The sequence below is a fragment of the Colletotrichum jinshuiense genome, chromosome 1 (genome assembly GCF_051148585.1).
Source record: "Colletotrichum jinshuiense chromosome 1, complete sequence".
In the NCBI taxonomy this organism is placed as follows: Eukaryota; Fungi; Ascomycota; class Sordariomycetes; order Glomerellales; family Glomerellaceae; genus Colletotrichum; species Colletotrichum jinshuiense.
Window position 1 is genome coordinate 3,496,889 of NC_139302.1, and position 25,703 is coordinate 3,522,591.

The 25,703-nt window shown below is 55.5% G+C and overlaps 9 protein-coding genes across 9 annotated transcripts; 4 read left to right on the forward strand and 5 right to left on the reverse strand.

The window, feature by feature from the left end:
* Positions 1-1,041: 1,041 nt before the first annotated feature.
* On the forward strand, positions 1,042-4,805 carry EsH8_I_000873 (Mad3/BUB1 homology region 1-domain-containing protein; the record flags this gene model as incomplete). Its single annotated transcript, XM_083268286.1, has 3 exons — positions 1,042-2,034; positions 2,125-2,578; positions 2,629-4,805. The coding sequence occupies 3 exons, from the start codon at positions 1,042-1,044 to the stop codon at positions 4,803-4,805; spliced, it is 3,624 nt and encodes a 1,207-aa protein (XP_083118724.1).
* A 1,288-nt stretch (positions 4,806-6,093) lies between these two features.
* EsH8_I_000874 (uncharacterized protein) lies at positions 6,094-6,887 on the reverse strand (the record flags this gene model as incomplete). Its single annotated transcript, XM_083268287.1, has 3 exons — positions 6,094-6,180; positions 6,484-6,589; positions 6,739-6,887. 3 exons carry the CDS (start codon positions 6,885-6,887, stop codon positions 6,094-6,096), a joined length of 342 nt encoding a protein of 113 aa, XP_083118725.1.
* An 883-nt stretch (positions 6,888-7,770) lies between these two features.
* Positions 7,771-8,762, forward strand: EsH8_I_000875 (zinc finger HIT domain-containing protein; the record flags this gene model as incomplete). The annotated part of the gene is made up of 2 exons (XM_083268288.1): positions 7,771-8,035; positions 8,137-8,762. The coding sequence occupies 2 exons, from the start codon at positions 7,771-7,773 to the stop codon at positions 8,760-8,762; spliced, it is 891 nt and encodes a 296-aa protein (XP_083118726.1).
* Positions 8,763-9,269: 507 nt separating this feature from the next.
* EsH8_I_000876 (uncharacterized protein) lies at positions 9,270-9,886 on the reverse strand (the record flags this gene model as incomplete). Its single annotated transcript, XM_083268289.1, has 2 exons — positions 9,270-9,573; positions 9,702-9,886. The coding sequence occupies 2 exons, from the start codon at positions 9,884-9,886 to the stop codon at positions 9,270-9,272; spliced, it is 489 nt and encodes a 162-aa protein (XP_083118727.1).
* A 2,478-nt stretch (positions 9,887-12,364) lies between these two features.
* EsH8_I_000877 (WLM domain-containing protein) lies at positions 12,365-14,006 on the reverse strand (the record flags this gene model as incomplete). The annotated part of the gene is made up of 3 exons (XM_083268290.1): positions 12,365-13,598; positions 13,650-13,821; positions 13,874-14,006. The coding sequence occupies 3 exons, from the start codon at positions 14,004-14,006 to the stop codon at positions 12,365-12,367; spliced, it is 1,539 nt and encodes a 512-aa protein (XP_083118728.1).
* Positions 14,007-14,318: 312 nt separating this feature from the next.
* On the reverse strand, positions 14,319-16,550 carry EsH8_I_000878 (uncharacterized protein; the record flags this gene model as incomplete). The annotated part of the gene is made up of 4 exons (XM_083268291.1): positions 14,319-14,594; positions 14,648-14,896; positions 14,948-16,444; positions 16,503-16,550. The coding sequence occupies 4 exons, from the start codon at positions 16,548-16,550 to the stop codon at positions 14,319-14,321; spliced, it is 2,070 nt and encodes a 689-aa protein (XP_083118729.1).
* A 1,374-nt stretch (positions 16,551-17,924) lies between these two features.
* EsH8_I_000879 (diacylglycerol O-acyltransferase) lies at positions 17,925-19,663 on the forward strand (the record flags this gene model as incomplete). Its single annotated transcript, XM_083268292.1, has 3 exons — positions 17,925-17,967; positions 18,219-18,313; positions 18,371-19,663. 3 exons carry the CDS (start codon positions 17,925-17,927, stop codon positions 19,661-19,663), a joined length of 1,431 nt encoding a protein of 476 aa, XP_083118730.1.
* A 573-nt stretch (positions 19,664-20,236) lies between these two features.
* EsH8_I_000880 (DNA-(apurinic or apyrimidinic site) lyase APN1) lies at positions 20,237-21,796 on the forward strand (the record flags this gene model as incomplete). Its single annotated transcript, XM_083268293.1, has 3 exons — positions 20,237-20,621; positions 20,692-21,303; positions 21,369-21,796. 3 exons carry the CDS (start codon positions 20,237-20,239, stop codon positions 21,794-21,796), a joined length of 1,425 nt encoding a protein of 474 aa, XP_083118731.1.
* A 692-nt stretch (positions 21,797-22,488) lies between these two features.
* Positions 22,489-24,076, reverse strand: EsH8_I_000881 (protein disulfide isomerase PDI1; the record flags this gene model as incomplete). The annotated part of the gene is made up of 2 exons (XM_083268294.1): positions 22,489-23,882; positions 23,947-24,076. 2 exons carry the CDS (start codon positions 24,074-24,076, stop codon positions 22,489-22,491), a joined length of 1,524 nt encoding a protein of 507 aa, XP_083118732.1.
* Positions 24,077-25,703: the final 1,627 nt, after the last annotated feature.

Below are 25,703 nucleotides of genomic sequence, written 5' to 3' on the forward strand. Positions count from 1 at the left end.
TTGGTTTACGAGTTAATCAATTAATGCGGGGAGTTGAAGTTGAGAATGCACTTGTATGATGGGAAAGTAAACCCAGCCAAAGCACCCCGTTTTAAACGTGTGGGCAGAAATGCCTTGAGGAAAACCTGCGTACAAGTAGATTTTTATCAGCGTCTATTAAATACTTCATGCAGTCCAGCGTTGCTGATGTATGCCAGAACGGGATTTTGTCCAAAGAGAGATACCGAGAACTCTTCTCTGCTCTGCAGACCAAGTCGAGGTCCAATTCCACAATCACCAAGTGGAAATCCTCTATTAGAGGGCCTTTGTAAGCCATAAAATACATGGGACATTGGTTATTGAATCCTTAGAGTTTATCAGCGTCCCGTGGCCGAGACTGCAAGTGGTAAGTGTGACAATTGGGAGCTGTGGATGAAGTGAGATCCACAGGCAGGTGAAGCGATGGAATTGTACTTGCTTTTATTAATATATATATATATATATATATATATATGTATTTATTTACAAGAAAGTATTATTATCTACAGCCCTATGGTAAGAAATACTTTACTCGGGTAAAGTAAATTATTGTAAGTCATGCCCATCTGGCTGCCATGATGTTTGGTAGGTGGGCTGTGCGCCAACCATAGAGCGCGCGCGAAACTAACTCTCAGCCACTTCTTTTGCGCTGAATTTCCTTAGGGAACCTTTGGTGCCAGCTTATTCTCCGCGTTTCTGCCTTTTGGCTAGTCTCGGCGTCCTTATCATCAGCAGGGAGACAAAGGCAGTCAGTTAGATGTGAGCTGATTCCCGATTTGATCCCCCAGAACATGGTGGGGTGGCGGCATTACATAAACTTAAGGGGCAGTTGCCCCGACAACAGCGTGCACGACCCCCCTGCTCCTCTGTTATCGTTGCCTTATCAAGAATCAACACCACAACATTGACATCCATTTCAGACCTTTCTCCCCCTCCATTTTGGACATCGACAACCCAAAACGCACCACTCCAGCATTACCTTATCTGGAGACGCGCAGGCTACTTGCCGCGACGATACTAACCATGGCAGCCTCCGAAGACCTCATAAACTTCGACATCATCGAAGCACAAAAAGAAAACATCCAGGCGCTGCCCAGCGGACGTTCCGCCAAGAAGCTGGCCGAACTCTTTTCGCCCTCTCCCCTGCACAAATTAGACACCCCGACGCCATCAGACACCAAAAATGTCAACGACTGCATTCGAGCGGAGTACGAGGAGGAAATTCAGAGCATCGCCGAGTCAGATGACCCCCTCGACATTTTCGACCGCTACGTGCGCTGGACCCTCGACGCATACCCCTCTGCGCAAGCCACACCACAGTCGCAGCTTCACACGCTGCTAGAGCGTGCCACCAAGATCTTCGTCAACTCGGCGCAATACAAAAACGACCCCAGATACCTCAAGATTTGGATGCTGTACATCCAGTTCTTCGCTGACTCGCCACGGGAGACGTTCCTCTTCCTGTCGCGCCACGGCATTGGCGAGACACTTGCCCTTTTTTACGAAGAGTACGCAGCATGGCTCGAAGGCGCTGATAGGTGGAATCAGGCGGAGGAGGTGTACAAGCTGGGCATCGAACGTGAGGCGAGACCCGTTCAACGCCTGGTGCGCAAGTTCAAGGAATTCGAGCAGAGACTCGCCCAACAGCCGGACGCAGCCGAGGCGCCTTCATCACCAGCACTTCCCACTATGCGACCCGCTCTGGCCGCAAAGGTCGATCCCTTCGCCGCTGCTCGCGCGGCTGCCGCAGACCCTCAGGCTCCTCGCCCAAATCAAGGCGTTGGTGGTCCTGCCTCCAAGCCTGGCAAGGCCAAGATGGCCATTTTCTCAGATACCGATTCCGCCCCTCCGGCATTGTCTGCACGGGGACCTGAGTCCAAGGGATGGGATTCGATCGGCTCATTGGGCGACCGGAAGAAGGAGAATGTGATGGAGCCCAAACCATGGGCAGGGGAGACGTTGAAGGCGGGTGGCAAGAAGAGCACTGCTCCCAAGATGGCTATTTTCAGGGATACGGTATGTACCACTTTCACTTGCGCTTCCCAAAGCCCAGATGTTGATGATTATAGGACTAATGTATGGCTTTATGGCGTTCTTGTATTTCAGTCTCAGTTGCAGTCAAAACCGCGACCCCAAACCCAATCACGAACACAATCACGAGCACAAATGACCAAATCCCACATAACACTCGTGCCCTCTAAGAACCAGATAGTTGTGAATCCAGTTAGCGGGAAGAAAGAGCGTATATTCGTCAGCCTAGAAGCTGTTTATCCCACTCCAGAGGAGCCTGGCTCTGAGCTTGGTTTCGAGGAGGTTTGGGCCCTGAACCGTGGCTGGCTGAACAGATCGTGGGATGATGAGCCGCTAACAGAGCAAAACGTCCCCGAGGTGACGGACGCAGAACCTTCCGTTATTGACGATGTCAGCCAAATGGTGCAGGAAAAGCTGGTTGTTCACACAGAGACTGTCATGATGGATGAGAACGGCGTCATTCTCAACAAGAAGGAGGGCAAGAGCAAGAAAAAGAAGAAGGCGATGGAAGTCAATGAGACTCAAATCAGTAAGCTGGGTGCAGTTCCACATGACTAACCACTACTAACATGGCCGTAGTCAAGGCAAACCTGGACTCGCCGTCCCGGCCGAAGTTGAAGAAAAGGAACACGGCTGAGCCGACGATGACCCTTCACACCCGGGCTGCCACCGACGATATTTATGAGATTTTCAACCAACCTATTCAATCTACTCCTCAAGAGGAAGAGGAAGAGGAAGAAGAGGAGAGTGATGACTCCGATGACTATGAGTCGGATGATGACTACACAAGCGGCGCAGAGAGTACCATGACAACACGACAGATAGACATGGACGACGAGGCAGACGAGGCAGATGAAGCGGATGAAGCTGACGAAGCGGACGAGGACATGTCGGACGCGAAGAGCATCAGCGAGTGGTCTGACTTTTCTACACAGAAGCATGTCCCAGTCCTCAATGAAGATGCGACGCAGGCCGACGTTGACGAGACCAAAGCGTCTGATTTGATGGACCCGGACTACGCTGGATCCGCAGGCCCTTTATCTGACGAGCCAGACTCTCAGGAAGCAAGAGACTCGGACGACGAGGAAGAGGACGAAGCGGAGGAAGGCGAAGATGACGATGACTACCCACCCAGAACCAAAACGATGTTCGTCCCTATACCGCCCGAGGATTATGAGCCCAGGACACGGCCGTTTAGGGATCCGGTCGAGATGGCCAACAACCGACTTCCGTTCATGACCCCTATCACGGAGAGAACCGAGTCTTCTCTTGCGTTTACAGAACGTAAGGCGAAGTTCGAAACTCCCTGCCGGGACGATGCCGAATCGACCATCGACGAGGAGGAGTCTGACATAGAGGAGCCCGGTAGCAGCCCGCTGAGGGAGGTTCTGAGCGAGGTCCGACCTGTGAAGATTGCCCAACCCCTTCTTGGCAAGTCCAAATCCGCCTCGGCAAAGCCCGCACCTCCCCAAGGGCCTATCATCAAGGAGTTGCAGTGCAACCCCGTCGATGAGGCGGTGAGGAACGAGATCCTTGCCAACATGCAACCTTCATTGGACTCGTACCCCGGATTCTACGACCACCGCAATGAAAAGTACGAGAAGGGCAACGACATCCGCAAATTCGCCAAAGCTATGACGAAGGCGGCAAAGGCTGGCTCGGAAAGGACCAGCAACGCCTTCGCCTTGGTCACCATTGAGTTCCCCGACGTTCCAACCGAGTACACGATCAGGAAGGAGCTTGGCGCAGGCGCGTTTGCCCCTGTCTATCTCGTCGAGAACTCGACGGCCGACGAAGAAGAGAAGGACGAGAATGGCGTCGTGGCAATGGGTAAGGGCGCATTTGCTGTTAACCATCGGACCAGCCTGGAGGCGCTGAAGATGGAGCTTCCCCCAACGCCGTGGGAGTTCCACATGATGCGTCTCGCCCACACGCGCTTGGGTCCGCAGCACCGCGCAGCTGCCTCCATTTCGTACGCGCACGAATTCCATCTCTACCAGGACGAGGGCTTCCTTTTCCTCCCTTTCCACCCCCACGGAAGTCTCCTCGACGTCGTCAACTTCTTCCGCGCCGAGCCCTCTGCCGTTATGGACGAGCAGCTGGCCATGTTCTTCACCATCGAGCTCCTGCGCACCGTTGAGTCTCTGCATGCCCGCGGCGTCCTCCACGGTGACCTCAAGGTGGACAACTGCCTGCTTCGCCTGGACAACGGCGCCAACGACCAACCATTGGCGACACAGTACGGTTCCGATGGCTCCGGCGGCTGGGATGCGAGGGGCGTGACCCTCATCGACTTTGGCCGCGGCATCGATATGCGCAACTTTGAGCCCGACGTGGGCTTCATCGCCGACTGGAAGACGAGCGCGCAGGACTGTGCCGAGATGCGCGAGGGTCGTCCGTGGACTTGGCAGATTGACTACCACGGCCTTGCGGGTATCCTGCACTGCCTGCTCTTCGGCAAGTACATCGAGACGGTGCGCTGCGACCAGGGCGGCATCGGCTCCGGACGCAAGTACCGCGTCCGCGAGAGTCTCAAGCGCTACTGGCAGACGGAGATCTGGGCCGAGTGCTTTGACCTGCTGCTCAACCCCGGCACATACGTCGTGGCCGAGGACAACGGCCAAATGCCGGTGCTCAAGAGCATGCGCAGCGTCCGGGAGAAGATGGAGATCTGGCTGGAGAGCAACTGCGAGAGAGGCGTCGGCCTGAAGAGCCTCATGGGCAAGGTCGAGGCCTTTGCCAAGGGCAGGAGGTGAACAGGGGGAGGGGAGGGAAGTACAGACTTTCATGCATGACTTGATGAAGAGGTGGGGCGTTATGGGCTATACCGGGAGGGACTGTCATGCATGACTTGATGAAGAGGTGGGGCGTTATGGGCTATACCGGGAGGGACTGTCGTCGTCTTGAACTATACCACTAGTGCGTTTGTTGCATTTCCATATTAATGAAGGTTCTTCGTGTCTTCGTGTCTTCGTGTCTTGGCCTTTCACTGCGGACCCGCATCACTTGAGGCTTCACTTTTTCCCAATAGGCAAATCGTGTGTGCTGTTGCACCTGGTCTTGATGGGAGACCATGCGTCTTATCCAGAGATACCCAGCCGAGGGCGGCAATCCGTTACAACCGGCTCCCGAGACGTCTTTGGGACCGCCCAAGCTGGACGTCCGACGCTTCGTGAACGTTTTCGCTCCCACCCCCTCCGTCCGCCAACCATGTGTCGTCCACTTGGTCGATCCGGAGGCCGTTCCACTGGACCCCGCGAAGCCAAACACACAAGGCAACGGCGCCTGCCCGTGCAGCCGGGAGCTCGCCTGGCCCCCTTGAAGAGTCGATTCTTTCTTTAGGAAGCACGCCCCCGCGGACGCTGCCAGAGATTGCAGGGCTGGATGGTTGCCGCCGCCGGGGTCTTGTTCTCTCGGGACCTGATGCCTTGGGGTATCTGCCATTCGGAGTATTGCACTGATGACCGCCCTTCCCTTCCACCCCCAGACAGAGCATCGCGAGAAGCATGATTGAGGTTCTAAGGTTACGGGAGAGAGAGAGAGAGAGAGAGAGAGAGAGAGAGAGAGAGAGAGAGAGAGAGAGAGAGAGAGAGAGAGAGTAAGAAAGCAGTGAGACCGTCCAACTTTCGGGCGTAGATGTCAGCGGATCGAACAGCATTCAATCAAGAAGGGGGGCCCCTAACGCTTACAGCGCAGGTATTTGAATGAAGGTCCGGGTATGTATTGTTGATATCTTCGCCGTCCCCCACAACTCCCATCCGCGCATGTTATTACATTCCCCTTTGTACATCACACATTCAGACTCCTCGCCCTGCGGGTTACCGCAACGGGACGTGAATCGAAACTTTCCCAACATCCCGGGTTGTTTTTTCTGTCGAATCGAGGTACCTCACGAAGAAAATGCTTTTTTTTGAAAAAATCGGTCGTGGCCATTGTGCATTGCTGTTTTTTGTGTTGTTCGCCCTCACAATTCCCGCCCATTACCACGGCGTCCCTTCATGCAAGAATCATCCCCTCGCTCGCCCTGCCCAGAACGGGGTCCGTTTACTTCCTCTTGCGCTCCATGGCATCCATCTTCTCCTCCAACGCCTGGACGTAGTTGCTCACGCGCTGAACGGCCGCCTGGAGAGCCTGCAGAGTGAACATCTGGTTAGCCTTCTGAGCTCTCAAACATCGTCTTTTGGGGGTTGTAAAGGGGTGGGAAGGAGAATGCAGAGAGAAGAAGAGTCAAGGAGAGCAAGAGCGCGCCGCCCGGAAGGGCAGTCCACTGGGACATGTGAACATGCTTTGCTGCTATGCAAGAGGTATGTGAAGGGTGCCCCGCTCAGCTCTCGGGAAAGAGAGAAACACGGAGAAACGTGACGTCAGAGACATAGAGAGAGATAAAGAGAGCCAATGGCACTCATGGAGATGCCATTAGATGCAAAGACGCACATAGATATCCTCCGTCAGGAGCTCGTTCGAGGTCTTGTATTCTTGGAGGAGGTAGGAGTAGACGCCGGCGCCGGCGATGGAGCTGCCGAAGAAGAAGCCAAAGAGACTGTTTACGCAACGGATTAGCCAACACGGTTCTCTAGCCAACAAGTTGTGAACGATGCCCATCCTCCTCGTCCCGGCTAGCACACGAGTGCAATTGGGCGCTGAGTAAGGGCTGGGGCGGTCGTAAACGGCGAGGGAGCTCGAACGTACCCTCCACGGAAGGCGCCAACAGGTTTCCGGGCCGGGAGAGGAGCGGCAACGGCGTCACGCAGGGGCGAGGATGTCTGGAAGGAGCGGGCGGCACGGAGAGGGAGGCCGGTGGCGCGGGGGATCGCGCGAGTGACGAGGCGGGAGGCCATTGTGGGTTGTGTGTTTTGGTGCGTGGTTCGAGGGAGGGAGGTGGGTTCGTGGGAATTGAGGCGACGACCAGGGGAATCGTTCGCGTCGTGCGGAAGTTGTGTGAAGAAAATGGGCGGCCTTCTGGCTGTTTGTTGTTGTGGTTGTTGTGGTTGTTGGGGTGGCGGTGGTGGTGGTAGTGGGATGGAGATGCGTTGACCAAGGTTCGGCGAGGTAGGTCGGTCGATGCTGCGTAATTTGGACCAGGTGGGAGCTCTCTCACGTTGGCTCCTCCCCCCTACGTCGTTTCTGCGGCGCCGCTGCGGCGTGCATTACCTCAGGTCCGCCAGCGCCGGACGAGCGAGGGCGGGATTAGCCGGGAGGGAATTGGCGTGGTCCTATTGGTCCAAAATGCGCACCAGGGCAGTCGAATTGGGGTTGTTTCTGGGTCTGGGGGTATCTGGGGTGGCTTCGGCCGCCGTGGTCCACTGAAAGGGGCCTCGGAAACGCGGCTCTCAGGCATTATCGGCACTTGTCGGCTAACGTGGCCAGGGAATACCACGACGATGACGTTCAAATGGTTCGAAGGGAGCTCATTGAGCATGAAGCCTTTCGATTGGGAAATACGCATGTTTTGACCATTCGGTCAACATAGCGGTACCTGCGTTTCTACTAACATGCCGGAGAGCTCTTTGCTCTGTCCCGGTCTGCAACGTCCGTGACACCACCCAAAGCCCATTGGTCAAGAATCCACCGTTCAACGTCGTCGGACCTGATTCGTTACCAACGAACAAAGCTTGGGAGCTCCAAAAATTACCACCCGTGAAGTCTGACCTAGTACTCTTCCCTAACATTTTTTTTAAAAAAAAAAGGGACACCCCACCCCTTCAACCACACTCCTCCAACATGAACAACTTTGGCGTATACGAACTCGCCAGCGCGAAGGTCACATCTGCCCCGGGCTGGGCCTACGTGCCCGACACGGGCGTCAACCCGGCGGCGGCAGCGCTGCAGCCCGCGAACCGCAAGCGCGCCGCCCGCAGCAAGGCAAACCCCTCCGCCTCGGACCTCACGGTGCGACAGGAGGCCAAGATCCGCAAGGAGCTTGAGCTGCTCGACCGCGACGGCGGCAGAGATGCCTCGATACCCATCCCTGCCAAGGGCTCAAGAGGTGAGTTCCCCGTCACTGCCGCACAAGAAGAGAATACTCCAAGTGGGAAGGGAGGCTTGGGAATGCGACGACGGCTGGCTGACGACGGGTGAGGTAAACAGGCCAGAACAAGAGCACGCCCAACGTCCGCAAGATCCTGCAGTCCCAAAAGACGTTCCACAACCATCTCGACGACTACCTCGCCCTCCTCTCGCACTCCGAGCACGCCCCCACGCCGCACGCGAACCAGCACACGGCGAAGCCGGCCAACAAGCCGCCTCACCCCAACCAGCACACCAAGCGCAACGCCGCCAAGCGCTCGAAGCCCTCGACCCCGAAGCCGGCGCCGACGGAGCCCGAGGACGTCGAAATGACCCCCGCGCCATCCGCCGCCGGGGCAGAGGATCCCGCGGCGGCGGCAGCGGCAGCGACGGACCCGGTGCTCGCGCCCTGCGACAAGCCCGGCCCGCCAGCGCACCCGGGCGACGACGACCCGCTGCTCGTGTCGCGCGTGCCCGACATGCCGACGGACGAGGAGCTGCGGTGGCTGCTGTCGCGGCCGATGCTGAGCTTCTGGGACGCGAGGGCCGAGTGGGGCGACGAGGACACGCGGTACCCCGTGCGGACCTTCTGCGAGGTGTGCGGGTACTGGGGGCGCGTCAAGTGCATGAAGTGCGGCACGAGGGTGTGCGCTTTGGACTGTCTTGAGACGCACCGCGAGGAGTGCTTTACGAGGTACGGTGTCTGAATATTTCCCCCCCGGGCCCAATGGCGGGCTTTGGGAGTGGTAGATGTGTGGATTTTATCTCCTTTTTGGTCACCGTGTGGATTGCATGGAGATGAGGATTCTAAGGAAAGGCGTTATGATACCCCTATAAGTTTGTCTTTTGAGAGAAGAGTGGTTTTGGATTGGATGACCTTTTGGGGCCTGTGACTGTTGATTCGGCAAACCTCATCAGAAGAGGCTGTGTACAGATTTAGATGCTTGTTGCATCCTATATACTTATGTATATGCATCTCTCTCCTTGTAAGGAGTCGGCCCCAACGTCCGTCAGGGCCAATCATTCCCGACCCAGAACCGTCCCATCAAGACCATCACAACCGAACCATGGGTATGCCGCCACGAGATATAGGTTACCTGATCCTAGGAAACCCCTGAGAGGAAGAGAGAAAAAAAAGAAAAAGGGAATCATAGCACATCTAGAACACCCCCTCATCCGCCGCCATCGTGGTTTTGTCTTCAAAGCGTCACGGCTTACAGCTCGGCACTCTGAGAGTTCAGGAGCGTAAACTCGACGTCGCCCGAGGTCGCGCCGCCGGCACAGACGGCTCTGACGCTGCCCGTGGGGCACTTGTCGCGGGCGGCACGGACGCACTGCTCCCACTTGGCCTTTGCAATGTTGATGGTGGCGCCCTCGGTGGTGGGCTTGAGGGAGAAGCGGGCGGAGCCGGCCTGGCCGACGGTCGTGGACGGGTTGCCCTGGCAGGAGGCGACGTCACCCGAGATGCCACCACAGATGGCAAGCTCGGCGGCGTTTTGGTCATGGAAGACAACGTGGCTGGTTTGAGTGTTAGTTAATGGGGCTTCTCTTGAGAGATGTAGGGGGTGTTTGATGAGTTGACAACGGGTGCATAGTTGTGAGACAAGTATGCAAGAGAGACTTGCGATGGAGGAGGAAAGACTTACGCATTGCGGTCGATGCAGGTTACTTCCAACACGGCGGCGGTGTTCACCGGCGCCTGGCTGCGCATGCTGAGGACCTCAAAGTGCTGCTGGGGGACGGTGAAGCGGGGCCACTTGTGAACTGGGGCGGCGAGGGCGGTGGTAGCGGTGAGGAGCAGGAAAAAGGCCTGGACGAGCATGGTGAACATATTGCGTTGTTGAGTATTGCTGCTTTGGCTGGTGTTGTGGCGTCAAGAGTAGTGGAGAGGTGAGATGGTCGTGTAAGTTCCTCGAATTCAGTTGATATGCCCCTCGAGATTGGTTCGTTTCGGTTTCGATGTTTACTTCGAAGCCGGTCAACAGGTACGAATTGGTTGAATCGAGAATGACTGAAGGATGGATATTGGATCTTTGAGAGGCTGTGATTTGGTTGGTTGGTTGGTTGGGGGGAAATCAAAAGTGTTTGGTCGTTTTGGTTTAGAACGGAGCAAACAGGGCCTCTCGGAAGAAAGAATGGAACAGATCACAGATCGTCAAGTTGGATGAAGAAGAAAAGAAAGAAAGCGACGGTCAACTGACTGTCTGCGATTGGGAATGAATGTGGAAAGAAACAATTGAACAATTCAAGCTGGAAAGGATGGAAGGAGGAGAGGGGAGAGCAGACTGAGGATGGCAAGCCACTAAGTAGTAGTGGTTTCGCAGTGATGTTCAAAAAATCCTTCCCGCGCACCCTGGGCTGAGATCAACCAACCCTTCCAACCCCCGGTCCCCAGCGCAAAATCAAAAGCCGGCTTCCCCATGTCACAATCGAGGGGTGTGGAAACTTATTGGTGGCTTAATGGATCCTCTCCAGATGGAGCACATCGACGACAGCCGGACAGACAATCATGGCGACGTGCGTCCATCCTGTCGCTGTCCTGGTAGGGCCGGCGGGAGACGTCGAACCGCGCGAGGATCGCCTCAGTGTCCCTGCCGAGAGCGGGCCCATGTTCACTCGAACGTCTGTGTGCGCGTGCGCGCGTGCGTGCGTGTGCAGGTGTGAAGGTGTGACTGAGGTGGCTTGGGCAGCTTCAAGTTCACCAAGTTTGACGGGGCTTCGCCCGGGGTTGTTGCCATCAGCCTTAGTATCATTAGGGTAGGTGTCATTCGAAGAAGGTAATGTGTTGCCAAGAAGTTGCTGCGAGCTGGGCCAGGGTGTGTGGTTCCCGCTCTCGGATCGCCGGTTCGCTGTTCGGGGCGTCCAGGGCGCATGAAGTGCGATACTCGGCCAGCGAGTCAACAAGGATAGCATGAGTAGCATCGGACGGTGATGAGCACAACCGGTGGCTGATCGGACACTGCGTGCAGAGCAAGTTGGTACGAAGCAGTGGCTCCGGCCAAGGGGCATGCATGGAGGTGCGTGCAAGTAAGCAGGAGGATGGAAGGAACAAGTTTCGTTGATCAGTCGGCCGTCCAATCGACTCGGCGGCGGTCATCCGGAGTCGCAAAGTGAAACAGGCCCAGCGGCCAGCAGCCAGCCCCGGCGGGTGCGTCCTCTGGTTGGCCTTGTTCGTTCAGACGATGATGTGCCATTTTAAGCCTTCTGAAACTCGTCCGGTGGGTCCATCCCGGTATTCCCGTGTCTCCACCCGCGGCCACTACCACCTACCGCAGTCGTGCAGTGCCCCGGCCGCCTCCCCTTTTGGGGAGGCCCTGGGAAGACTGGAGGACTGGAAGCGTCGACGGGAGACCGGGCGTCCAGTCGATGAGGTGATGCGCTCAGTGTGCCCGTATTCTACTATGGATGTCGTCTTCGTCCAAAGTGACTGATAAGCTATGGCCGGTCAATAGGATGTGCTTTGATATGGGAAGATCCCTAAGAATAGGCTCTCTGTGTAATTCATCTCTAACCCCCGCCGTCGATAGCCTCTTCCATTTTGTCATGCTCATCCTTGTGCATCCGGTACCTTTGCAAACGAGCCAGGACCTGCCTGGGCTCGAGGGAGAGGTATTTGTTGTTGGCCTCCATTCTTTTCCAAGCTCTGAGCAAGCGAGAGTTCTTGGCCTGACGATCCCCAGCGGCGATGCCATCCAACTTCTTGTTTGCTCGACTGTCCCATTCCGGCTGATTACCGACCACCGACGTCTGTCCCTGCGAGCCCGTGGTCAACAGCCCACTCCCAATAACCCTGGCTCCATCGATCGGCTTTTGCCTGGCCCGCCCTGCCCTTCTCCATGTTTCGTTCATAGTGGTTGTCCCCTCCCAACGGTACCAAACCCCTTAAGCGAACCCGCCTCAGCCTAGTCCGCCGCAAACTTTACTTGACGACTTGACAGAACCTAAATGAACGAGGGCCTTTTTACAAATTGTGTACGGGGTTCGAGAGCGCCGTTTCCCGCTGCCATTTACGAAAGAGGAGTTCGTTTCCCAGAATAACAGGGGAATAATCTACCACACCAGTTGAGCCCCGCCAAAAACGAGCCTTGTGGCCCGTTCCTTAGTCAGTTGTCAAGGTATGGATGGTTAACTCGATATTAACATCGCCTCATAACTCATGACTTTCTTCACCCTTGCCCTACTCCTACCCTTTTCGCACGTCCATAACCGGCCAGTAATACAATAATCAGCTCTGGACTCATCCACAGAGTACTCATGCAAGGTGTCATCATCCCATAGCGTTGTCGAATGCACCAGTCCTGTCTTGCACTCAATCTTGCTTTTTGCTCTGCCCGCAGACTCCGCAAACTCCAAAGTCGCCAGGGTTGAGATACTCGCTCCCCTGGCACGACGCACTCAGGCATCGCCAGGCATTCGGCACGCTTGCCGGATCCAGCACATGCGAGCACATGGCGCACGTTATCGAAAGAGCCGGATTCGCAAAGGAGCACACTCCACACAGCACTTCTCCATCCGCTGCCACTGATGTTGTGGCTGTCGGTATCGTGGATGACTCTGTCGCTCCACCCTCAGCCAAGGATGGAGGGTGCACCATGTCAACTGAAGAAGTCGGACGCTGGGCTGCCGACGAGGGCGCTCCATCTCCTGCTTCTCTCTTGGTTGCGGGGGTTACACTTGCAATGTCTAAAATTAGTGTCCCCTGATCGTCACCCTCTTCCTCCTTTTTGATTTTGAATCTTGGTGGTGAGGCTTGAATTGATACACGTCTCTTTGTCGACTTCTCGATTCCTGGTTGCTGGCCGGGTTGGTAATGTGATGTGACGGCGTTGCTGAGCTCGTTTTCGCGTTTGATATTGAGGTGCGTTTGTCGCCAATGTTTCACCGACGCGCGCAGCTCCTTCAATTCGTTCTGGGCGTCTTGATCATCAGGGTTTTCGTCCTCGCACACCTTGATCATGCCCCGGCCTTTTCCATCCATGATCGGTTTCCCATCTATATCGAGTGCATCTTCAGTCTTGATGTCCACTGGGTCGTCCTCGTACTCGCTCTCGCCGCTGTCATCTTCGTCCTTGACCTCAAACTTGATGTCTTCCTCCCCACCCTTCTTTTGGTCGAACCGTGCGAGCGCTGCTGCTGCTCGCAGCTCTCGTCCCCGTGCACTTCCAGCCACACGGGGCTTTGCCTGCGTACGCTTGCCGCCCTCCAGCTTGACCTTGGTCTCTTCGTCAGCGCCGAGCGCAACTCCATTAGCGCCAAACTTTTTGAGGATTCGTCGCTCCTTTTGCTCCTTATAGGACAACTTTGGTTTGATCTTTCTCTTGCGCCCACGCGATCGATATGTACCGCCGCAAAGGTGTTCCGGCAGCGGTTCTGCGGGTAGTGCGACATTGTTCCGGAACGCTCCCGTTCCTAGAAGGGCACCACGGCCCCAAATGCCATCGCCGGAGTAGCCTCGCTGCCACAGTCCTCGCATCTGCTCGGCGTACTGGTTCCTCACTGCCCAGAAGGCTCTAGAGTGGTTCATCTGTTTGCAGTGCGCCAATCTAAGCCCGGTCAGCGTCAGATCCTCCCCGAGATGGCTGACGCACACTTACTCGTGCATCATCACCATCTGCACGTATTCGAAAGGCAACCATCTGCCTGAACGTGATTTAAGAACTAGCTGTATGATTTCGCCAGCGTTGAAGTTCCTGCCGACGAATTCCCGGTTTGGTTCGTACTCCTCCAAAGACATCACTGACAGGTGGTGCTCCTTCATGATGGGTACTGTGCTTGGTCAGCTAGACCTCGCAAGCCGAGTCTGTAAGAAAAAACTCACAGCATTGTGCGGCTATTCGTTCAAGAAAATCCTGTGCAGTCTTTTCATCTCGGCCTTTCAGCGGTTTGATGAAGACGATTCGGTCATTCGGGTGCGAACGCTTTGCATTGAGCCGCTGGATGCCGATCGGCATGGTGAGAAAACAACGACAGCGTTTCCTGTGGCTTTCAGCGCGTAGCTCCGTAGTAATTTTCTTTTTGCGTACTTTGGCACTTTGCTCGCCCTTCTTCGAATACTCCGTAGCCTAGTTTGGGGAGTCTGACGGAGAGAAGAGCTGCCTCCGACACTGGGCGTATCGAGGGGCAAAAACGCAGTGCGGGAATGACGCGCAGTCACGTGCCCCACTTAGAAGTCGGGCAGCTGCCTGCACATATATCGACTTCACCAATGGCATGCATGTATCATTCAGTTATAGGATTTCCGCATCGCCCCTAAATCAAACAAATCACCTTCTCCTAGCGCCACCAGCAGCACCCGCATCGCCTCTGTCGGCAAGAGAAACAACCTCTGTAATACCAGCAGCCTCCTGTTCCTCCTCCAGTGCCGTGATCTCCTCCCTGCAATCCCACCACTTCTCCTCGCTGAGTTCGAAAGCCTTAGCCTTAAGCTCCTTGATGGCGAGCGTTTCCGGCTGGATGTTCTTCCACCGCAGGTTGGTCATGAGAATTTCCTGCCACTCGGTCGTGGTGCGCACGAAGAAGTCGCGTCTGGATTCGAAGGGCTATAATATTGTTAGCATGATTATACACCGGTGATTTTGCTTGGAAAACTTACTCTAGGGTGAGGCAGGCCATCGTCCACAGTCGTGGCCGCCTCCGTGTCATCATCCTCGGGTACAGACGTAGCTGCAGTTGTCTCAGAATCGGCAACGGAAGAAGTCTCGTCGACCTTCTTCTTGCGCTTGCTTGGCGTGTAAAATTGTTGCCTGTCTTCCTCCTCCATCTCGACATCACCGTCCTCATCCTCATCATCTTCGTCATCATCGTCGTCCTCTTCATCATCATCGTCTTCATCTTCGGATTCCTGCCCAAATATTAGCAACACGAAGGCGTCTTGACGATCACTTTGACTTACCATCCAGTCCTCAGCTGGCCTGTTAAAGATCTCTTTGCAGCCGTCCATCTTGCCAAGATCTACTGCATAAAGATCATCGAAAGTGAACTCGCGATCCTTGGCCTCGAACGTGCCACCGTAAACGTAGAGAATATCGTCTTGCACGGCCAACTGCGCGTTGAAACGAGGGTGCGGCAGCTCCAGCGTCACCGGCATATCTCTTAAAGGCTTTGCGTCCTCTTCGGGCTCCTCTTCCTTCTTTTCAAGTTCCACATCATCGGCATCTTCCAACGATTTACCCGTCTCCAGAGCAGCCAGTTGTCGGAGGAGCTCCTCCTCACGGTCCTGGGCTCGCGCACGGCGGCCTCCGCGCTGTTCAGCCGGAGCGGCTTTCTTCTGCTGGCGAGCTTTGCGAAGAGTTAAGGGGAAGAAGCGGTTTCGCTCAATGTTCCACGCGAAGAGTTCCCTAAAAAACTCGCTATCCATGCCTTCTTCATTTTCCTCTACGTCGTGCACACCCCCAAACAAGATGCCACGTCCCTTGTGCCATGTCATAGTGGCACCTGCGCGCTTGGGATTAGGCGCATTGGCGGGCTTCTTGCGTCGTTCCCAGCGGACGACAGGGGGCGCCGTCGCAGGTGATCCTTCAGCTGGCAAAGACATTCTAAGGAAGAAGCAGTCGTCGTGCACCATCGGCTTTAGAATATTCTTCTGTCCCTGAGCTGACCCCTTGGCCTGCTTGTTGGCAGCAACAGTAGCCTTGACCCTAGAGTATCCGCCATAGAGAACAGTACCTTGCTCATGAGGGAGGAACGTAAAAGAAGACCTTGCGTCCGGCTTGAGTTGGGCTGGAGGCAAAGTTGGGCTGTACCAAGAGAAGTTCTGGGTATCAAAGATCCACAAATCAGCGAGATACCTGGTCTGGTTTGAAGTATCTTGGAAGCCGCCAAACAATATGATGTACTGCTTCCAGTATGTCATACGATGACCGCTCCTGGCCGGAGGTGTCTTGCCCTTGCAATCAATCTTCGTCCACTCTCTCGTGGCAGGCTCTAGCCGCCAGAAATCTGAGTAGTGGTGGAAGGTCCCCTGTTTCGGCGACGAGAACTCTCCGCCGAACAAGTATACATGGTTTGGATTGGATGCCCTGGTCCACGCATGTCCAGAACGCGGCAACGGGGCGTTCGGCGACGTGACACATCTCCACTCATCTCGGTCAATGTAGTAGATGTGCAAGTCGTTGAAGAAGTGAGCCAGTGCGCCGTTGAAGTACTCGCCACCAAATAACAGCAGGTTGTTGCGGTCACAAGGCGAGGCCATGATTGTAGAGGCAGAGCGGGCCTTGGGCGGTCCCTCGCACACGGTTTCCGTGACTTTGAGGAACTGCTCCTGTTGCTTCCTGTACTCTTCAAGCACTTGCTCGAGATCTACATCTTCGGCGTCGCTGCCCTCGAGTTTTGCAGTCTTGGTTTTGGCCTTCTTCTCACCCTTGTTGGCTTGCTTCTGCTTCTTTGCAGCCTACTCCATGTCAAGTTAGGCAAGTTGCTTCCGGGAGAGCAAGCAGTGGAGGACGTACTAGCTTAGCGGCCTTCTCATCGTTCTTGGACTTTTTAGCCTTTGCCATTTTAAGGAGCTCAATCAAAGTGTCGTGATATTTGTAGGCGGATCAGGTAAAGTGTTGACTCTTGTGACGTCGGCGGGGTGAAGGGGGTAGTGAGATGATGGTGGGGTTCATGGCCTAGGAAAATTTGAGTCGAATCATTGAGGGGCAAATCGGTTTGGTGCGTACAGTTCTCATCTCCCCGCAGTTACGGTGCATAATGGTGGAAAACACGTCGGTGATACAGTGCGAGTGAATTTGGTAACTCAGTCTAAGGAAGCTCGAAGTTACTTGGTCAGTCATTCTAATTAGTTCTAAGTGATAGTGTTCTATTCTCGAGTCGCGTTGAGGACTCTAGAAGCTTTATATCGTCGGATCAAGCTTAAGCAGGAAAAGCTACCCTGATCCGGTGGAAGCAGGTTGGCGGCTCGGTAAGTGGTTGATGTCGCGTGTCCCCCTTGCCGCCTGAATGCTCCCTTGATGTCAGCGTTGGCTTGGCTAGGGTCGGATCCTGGCTTGTCGAAGGCCTTTGTTCCTCAAGACAGCGTGGAAGCTTTGGCCTTCACATGCCTGAGTAGAAGACACACGCTAGTATTGGGAATGGAAGGAGAGCTCTGTTTGATGCGGGCAATCGGGGAAGCGGTTGGACAATTCACTTCCAAAACCTGTGCTTTTCAAAGGCAGGTCTCAGACCAGCAGCTCAACGGCGCTAGTTGCGAGACAGCCACGTAAATCGCCCTTTGGGGGGATCGACTGTAATTGTAAGGGCTGAGCCGCGATCGTGTGCAGATGCTGCTGCGGTGCTGCTGGGACGGACCTTGTGCATTCATAGTAACTGTTGGTCAGGATGACGATTATGTGACATTGACATGATTTCGATTTTGGAGAGGCCTTCATTGAAAGCTCTCGCAAAACTTCTACGGACGGACCGCAGCAAAATAGTTGGGCAATCACATGCAAACAGACGACCGCAATGGAAGGGGCTCTAGCTAGGCTTGCTTATTCACAATTCGCATACATGAGATTATGTGCATTATGTGGATATTATGCAGAAAGGGCGGCTAGCCACTTGCCGGTATGTGGGTCCTCACGTCATCATCATTGGCGGCAGCTCCGGGGGGCCAGCTGCCGGTCCTTAGGTGCGCTGCATCCAGCGCAGTGCACCAGCCGCCTCCTCGTTTCGCAACTTCAGGCTGCTGCCATCAGACAACCTTCCGCCCTTTCTTTGTGCATTCCTCCGCTCGCTCGCTCGCCCTGTGTGCCGAAAGTTTCCTGTCGCCAGTGGTCAAACCATCGCCCTTGCTGAACCAAGCCGGGGATCTTGCACTAGCTAGGAAGTAGTACTGGCAGCCCGCTCACCCTACGCCCACGCCTCCCGTCCGAGGTCCCGACGCAGCCATGTCTAACTTTGGGGACGGGGCCAAGGTGGCTGTTATTCAAGGTAAGAGACAGCCTACATAAACTTCCTCCTTCTCCGCGACATTCTGCACACCACAAATGAGCACTGGTTTTGGCCTGCCTTTATCGAGAGAAGGTGCCGTCATCAAGCAAGATTCGCAGACATGCCTCGCAAGAAGGGCTCAGGTCGTTCCAAGTCGCCGTCAAAGGGGCAGCCTGTCAGGCAATTTAGCAACCCCCAGCTCGCGTCACAGTCAGCCGAATCTGGGAACGCAAAGATTAACGTCGTGGCAGACGCTCCAGAGCTTGGACCGCCAGAGGCCTCGGCCAACGACTCTCAGAGGCCTGCTTCTGGAAGGCAGGAATCCAGCCATGAGTACTCGGCTACTGTAAGCTGACACCGTTATCTTTGTTTGGCAACGTGCTTACAAGCTTTCCCTCTACAGGGTCTAGACGAAAGCCCCAAGGGCCCGAGCCGAAGCCATCGACGGTCACCATCTGCGAGGAGCAATGGTAGCAGGGCAGAGAACGACAGCAACGGCAACAATGTGGACCCTGACAAGAGCTTCGGAAGTGAGGGTACGGCCGACGAGACCTTGGTCGACGGTTTCGACGATTCAACAAGCATCAAGGCCATGAGCGACGACAGCTACCCGCGTCTCACACTGGCCGCACATGGTCGACGGAACAGCCATCGATTCGGATTGAAGGCCGCAGGTGTTCGGTTCGCACCCCTTAAGGTCCCCTTCACACGCCGACTACAAACGGGCGCAGTGCTGTTCCACGGCCTCTCCATTCTGACGTTTGTCTCGGTCTTCTTCTTTCTCGCAGCAATCCCCTTTACGTGGCCTTTGCTGGTTCCTTACCTCATCCACCTTTCGCTGTCTAGCGTTGCCTCCAACGGCAACCTCAAGTACCGCTCGGAATGGCTACGGTCACTTCCTATCTGGAAGTTCTTCGCGGAGTATTACCCCGCCGAGCTTCATAAAACCCATGATCTGCCCCGGACCCGGAAGTACATTTTTGGTTACCACCCCCACGGCATTATCTCACATGGTGCCTTCGCCGCTTTCGCAACAAATGCACTTGGGTTTGCCGAGAAGTTCCCAGGCATCACCAATTCCCTGCTGACCCTTGATAACAACTTCCGCATCCCGCTGTACCGGGACTACATTCTGTTCATGGGTGTGCGATCTGTGTCCAAGGAGTCGATTTGGAATACACTGAGCAAGGGCGGAGCCAACAACGAGGGAATGGGCCGAGCAGTAACCATCGTCGTGGGCGGTGCCAGGGAGTCGCTTGAGGCTCAGCCTGGAACTCTCAGGTTGATTCTGAAAGGGCGCAAAGGCTTCATCAAGATGGCACTCCGGACTGGAGCCGACCTTGTGCCTGTTTTGGGCTTTGGTGAGAACGACCTATACGACCAGTTGAGCCCGAAGACGCATCCTTGGGTACACAACTTCCAGATGTTCGTGCTTCGCGTCTTCAAATTCACGCTTCCGGCTCTCCACGGACGAGGCATCCTCAACTACGACGTAGGCATGATGCCATACCGCCGGCCGCTCAACATTGTCGTGGGCAAGCCTATTAAGGTCACAACCGCGCCCACGGCTCAACCATCGCAGGAAGATATTGACCGGCTGCACGAGTTGTATGTAGCTGAGCTGCAGAAGATCTGGGAGACCTACAAAGATCAGTTCGCGTCTGAGCGCAAGGCCGAACTTCAGTTCATTGCCTAGACATCTTCTTGAACAGGATGCTAAACAAGAAATCTTTTCCTTGTGTATACAATCTCTCAAATCTGGAATTTGGCTGTGTGCTACTGGAAACAATGCGAAAGAAAGGTCAACGGTTGAATTTCGGGGCCTGGAAGGCAGTTAGGAAAAGGGGATAAAAGGACACGATGACCGGGAGATAATTACTCGACAGCGGTACATCATCTCGTGGGTTTCAATTGATTACTTTGTAAAACATAAACCAACGATGCTTGTCTGAATTCGTGAAAACGAACTCGCAGATGACGCTGTTCAACATTTGATCTAAAAGTAGAATGATTAAAGCTCCGAGGGCACGGACTTGCACTTTAATTCAACCTGGAAGTCAGGTGACTTCGCGCAACCCCAACGCGCCCTGTGGCGCGTTCAGCTTGACTACGAGTCTTTGCTTTTCCCAGACCTCGTTTTCCATAAATCAAGTCAGCTTAGCCAGCCCCTCCTTTTCTTCTTCCTGGTTTTGTGTGTGTAAATCGAACCCAAGGGCCGATTCCTCGCTGGAAAAAAGAAGAAGAATTTGAACAGGCACGGCAAGAAAAAATGCCTCCCCGCACCTCAGCTCGCAGAAAGGCGCAGGCAGTTGTCGAGACCAAGGTAGAGGAGGAGGAGATCACGACCAAGAGCAAGGTCGTCGCAGCCACGAATACCAAATCCACCACGGCCACCAAGACCAAGACCACCACGACCACAAAATCAACCGCAAAGCCCGCTGCGAAGCGGAAGGCTGCTTTGGACGACGAACACGAGAGCTGCGGAAGCTGCGGCGAGAAGGAGGACGACGAGGAGGTGAAGCCTGCCAAGAAGAGGAAGACTGCCGCCAAGGGCAAGGCGAAGAAGGAAGACGACATGCCTCTTGCGGAACGTACGGCGGTAGCTTCGCTGAAGAGGGCGATGTACATTGGCGCCCATGTGAGCGGTGCAGGTGGTACGTAGGGCCGCATTACCCCCCCCCCCCTCCTATAGACCGGGCCAAGCTCACATATGACCCCGCGCAGGTGTTCAGAACTCGATACAGAACGCCGCTAACATCGGCGCCAACGCCTTTGCCCTCTTCCTCAAGTCGCAGCGGAAGTGGGAGAGCCCGCCGCTGGCAGCGGACGCGAAGCAGCAGTTTCTGTCGCTGGCGAAGGAGCACGGCTACGACGCCGCCGCACACGTCCTCCCGCACGGCTCGTACCTGGTCAACCTCGCGCAGGCGGACGCCGCCAAGGCCAAGCAGGCGTACACGTGCTTCCTCGACGACCTCCAGCGGTGCGAGCAGCTGGGCGTGCGGCTGTACAACTTCCACCCGGGGAACACGGGGGGTGCGGCGCGCGAGGAGGCCTGCGGGCGCATCGCGGCGCAGCTCAACGCCGCGCACAAGGCGACGGAGAATGTCATCACGGTGCTGGAGAACATGGCGGGCGCGGGCAATGTGATTGGCACCAAGTTCGAGGACTTGAGGCACATCATCGACAAGGTCGAGGACAAGGAGCGGGTCGGCGTGTGCATCGACACCTGCCACGCCTTTGCGGCGGGCTACGACCTGCGGACGCCGGAGAAGTTCCAGGAGACCATGAAGGATTTCGACGAGGTTGTCGGTATCAAGTACCTGAAGGCGTTCCATCGTACGTCTCCTCCGATACAGCCACATGTGTTTCGTGGTCAAAAAGAAAAGCTAACAATGAGACAGTCAACGACAGCAAGGCGCCCTTCGCCTCCCACCGCGACCTCCACGCCAACATTGGCACAGGCTTCCTGGGCCTGCGCGCCTTCCACACGCTCGTCAACCACGAGCCGTTCCAAAACTTGCCCATGGTTCTCGAGACGCCAATCGACAGCAAGGACGCCAACGGTAAGACCGTCGAAGACAGGAAGGTCTGGGCGGAAGAGATCAAGCTCCTGGAGCGGCTGATCGGCATGGACGCCGAGGGCGACGAGTTCAAGGAGCTGGAGAAGGAGCTGCAGAAGAAGGGGGATGGCGAGAGGAGCAAGATCCAAGACCAGGTTGACCGGAAGGCCGAGAAGGATGCCAAGAAGGGGACAAAAGGGGGGGCCAAGAAGGGGGCCGCTGTCAAGGGGCGGAAGAAGAAGGTTGAAAGCGACGACGAGAGCGAGTAAAGGAAGGGGGCACTTGCACAAATGTGATGTTGTATCAATATGTATTATGGAAGGCGGGCGGCCCGTGTATAGCTATGACTAGTGCCCATGACACCGAGATGAGAGGGCACAAGGCAGTGCTTGGAATCAAATCAATCATCAAATACGATTATTCGAATCAAACGCCCGCGGATCATGAAGTGGAGAGCCCCTGAGATCGGCCAAGACCCCACGGTTCGCGGTGATGGAGCCTCCTTCTTCCCGCTAAACCACCTACAATTCTCCTCTTGGGGGGGTTCGGCTTTTTTTTTTTGGTCAAGGCTTAAATACATCAGGAACCAAATAAATCTCCATGAAACCCTCCATGAGATGCGATGGTTATAGGGATGTGGTGTTGTCAATATTGAGTCTTCTCATGTTGGAGTACTACTGGTCCTGGAGCAGACGTCTGTGCTAGAACATGAGCTTATTATATAATCAACACAACGTCGTTGCATCCGCGAAAAGCATTTTGGGCGTGTCACTGATCGCTCACTTGGGCCGCTTCATAACAAGTCAAGTAGGTAGGTGTAGCAGTGTGCTCAAATTTCATAAACGTCAATTTACCCGCAGACCATAATGCAAAGACTCGACCTAACGCGCAAGAGGTATATAATCCCTATCCCACGGGATGTCCCAAGTGTCATTTCATTGTGAAGCCAAATAAAAACCCTTTACAGCTCGTCGTGGTCCTCCTTGGCCTCCTTGGTCTCCTCAGGCTTCTCGGCCTTCTCGGACTCAGTGGCAGCGGGGGCGGCCTGGCTCTCCTCGGCACCCTCCTCCTTGACGGAGACCTCGGCCTTGTACTTGCCGTTCTCCTTGACGAACTCAATCAGGTCCTCGATGGAGCGGGAGCCAGAGTAGGTGACGGCGGCATCCTTGCCGCCGGCGGGGTAGAGCTTGATGGTGGGGAAGCCCTGGATTTCATCAGGGACATCGTTGAGAGTAGCGTCAACCTTGGCGATGACAACCTTGTCCTTGAACTCGCTCTTGGCGTACAGCTCGGCAAGCTCCTCGTACTTGGGAGCCAGAGCCTTGCAGTGACCGCACCAGGGGGCGTAGAACTCAATCAGGACATCCTTCTTGTCATCGAGAACAACCTGGTCGTAGTTCTTGGCGACGACGACAGTAACGGGGCCCTCCTGGGTCTCAGGGATGGGCTCGGACTTGATGCTGGGCTCAACCTTGCCAGAGGAGAACTCCTCGACGAACTTGGTGATGTCCTCGAGGGTGATCTTCTTGTCCTGGTCAAAGGGGAACTTCTGGTTCTTGACGGTCTCCTGGATGGCGAAAGCAGGGAACTGGTCGGTCTTGAGGTTGAGGTTACCGGCGTGAGCACCGAAAGCCTTGGCGTCGATGGTGGCGAAGTTGATCTTGCCGCGGTACTTCTCGGCGACGGGCTTCAGGAGAGCACCAAGCTCCTCACGCTCCTCCTCGGTCTCGGCGAAGATGTAGGCAAGGGGAATGCCAGCGGACATGTAGCCGGAGTAGGTCTCAGGACCGACCTCACCGATCAGGGGGGTGGCGGCGGTCTGAGCGAAGCTCTCAATAGCCTCGACGTCGAACTTCTCAGTGAAGGTGGCCTTGCCCTCGTCGAAAGACTTGTAGAGGACAATGGCGGGGGCCTTGATACCCTCGGCCTCGGCAACAGCAGCGTCGTTGACGCCACCGAAGAGGTAGGAGTCACGGAGCTTCTCGGCGACCTTGGTGAAGGTCTCGTTGGAGGCCTTGTCAGAGGCATCGATGTAGGCGACGAGGACGACCTTGTCGGCGGTCTTGAACTCCTCGAGGGTGTCCTTGGTGAGGACGGAGACGGCGGGAAGGGACTGCTTCACCATGTAGGAGGTGATGGCAGCAGCCTTGCGCTGGCCAGAGTAGGGAGAGACGCTCTCGGGGCCACGGAAGACCTTGAGGGTGGGGTAGCCCTCAACGCCATACTCCTGGCAGAGGTCGGCCTCCTCAGTGCAGTCGACCTTGACGAGCTTGATGTTCTTCTCCTTGAGGGAGGTGGCAGCCTCCTCATACTCGGGGGCAAGGGCCTTGCAGTGACCACACCAGGGAGCGAAGACTAGGGAGAGTTAAGTCAGTATGTTGTCTGCGTTGGAACAAGGGCATTGTTAAGGGAGGCTCACACTCAGCAAGGACGAGGTCGTTGGTCTTGATGAAGTCGGCGAAGTCGTCCTTCTTCAACTGGGTAACATCGGAGGCGGAAACCGCGGCAGCGGCGGCCAGAAGGCCCAGGGCGACGCGCTTGCAGAACATTTTGACCCTGAGAAGAGGATGTTAGATTTCAAGAGTAATCGGGATGGCGCAAAGGCGTAGTGAGAAACAGTGTAGAAAGGGGACTGAGCGCGCCGGTTTGGACAACTTGACAGGAAAGCTGTCCTCTGCGACGGTGGCGGATGCTGGCTCCGGCTTCGTGAGAAAGAAGGGATGGGGAGCTTGGTGCAGAGGGGGAGCGTGATGCGGAATGCGGACTTACCTTGCTTGACCTGAAGAATAAACAGTGAAGAAGGAAAGAAAAAAGTCACTCGTGGAGAAGGCGAGGCTGTCAAGACGAGCTTCAGACGGCAGGGAGCGGGAAAGACTTTGGCCTTAAGTAGTGGGTGGAAGCAGCTCTGGAGAAAGATTTCGATTTCCAAAGGGCAATTGAGAACAGGTGTCCCTTTTTCCAGGAACCGGCCGTCAGCTCATGCATTCACTAAGGCGGCTGCAGTGTCTGTGTGGATTAGCGGATTACTATAGTAGGGGACATCCCCACCCCTCTTTTTCGGGTGGAGTACACCCATGTACTCTGGTCGCGAGAAATGCGCAAACAATACCTCTTTGTAAGACAGTGATACTTACCCCAATCCACCGTTGGGCCCATGCCTCCCTCCATTGTTAGTGTGAGGGGCAAACTCGCACCCACTACCCTCCCTTTCAGGTACTCCCCCACCGTTCGACCGCTGGGAAGCAACTTACGGTGAATTGATAATCAAGCCAGGCAGGCTCGGGGTGATTTGGAGGCGCGGAGGTAAAGCTGAGCTACCGTGCCTGTTAGTCTAGGTAAGATCGGCGCATCATCCCTTCCAACAACTGCATTCTTGTCGACAAGCCTGATTCATCCACGAGGCAAAAAAATGCTCGAGCCCATTGTCTTTGGCAACCCCTTTCTTCGCAATTCGCTCTATGCCGTGTGTATATGGCTGGGCGGTCTGAGACAGATATCGACTGATGGCACAGGTAACGGGCATAGCTTTTCCTCGGTCAGCCATCCCATGTCTCCCAGCCCAGTCTGGGCCACGCTTGGTTTATGCGTGGTGGTCCACGACTCACTCCTCCTGTGTTGCCTCCTTCTGCACCGCCTGTGCCTGGCGCCCGCCAGTTGACACAGCCAACAACAGCCTCCGTTGTCCCTGGAGGGGACCAAGGTTGCAGTTTGCTGAGGACACATTTCCACGTACGGAGCACACTAGGCTGGCTCTGCTCATCCTGCCGCCCACAAGGTGCATCCACGTTCCGTGGATCTATCCATAGGATCCGTCTCCACCACCCGCCAAGCTGCCCCCTGTCGAGTCGAGATCCATCGGCAATGCTACCGTGGAACTGATCACTAACCAGATCTGGTCGTTTTCGGCAGCACCTCTAGGGCGTTTCGCTCGCAGCCTGATGAGGGGTGGAGGTGGCTCTTGAGAGCTCCAGCCACCCAATGTGCTCTACTGGATACTGTGATCAAACCTTCCAGCCTCGTTCCAAGGGTCCAAGAGCCAGGCAAACTGTAAAATATGGCCATGGTGCGGTGTCGACTGCCATGGGGTGCTTCATTTTGACTTGTGGATTCCAGCGTCGCCCGAATCGCGGGAATACCCCATCCTGCCTGCACTGCCAACTGGAGAGCCATGCGTGG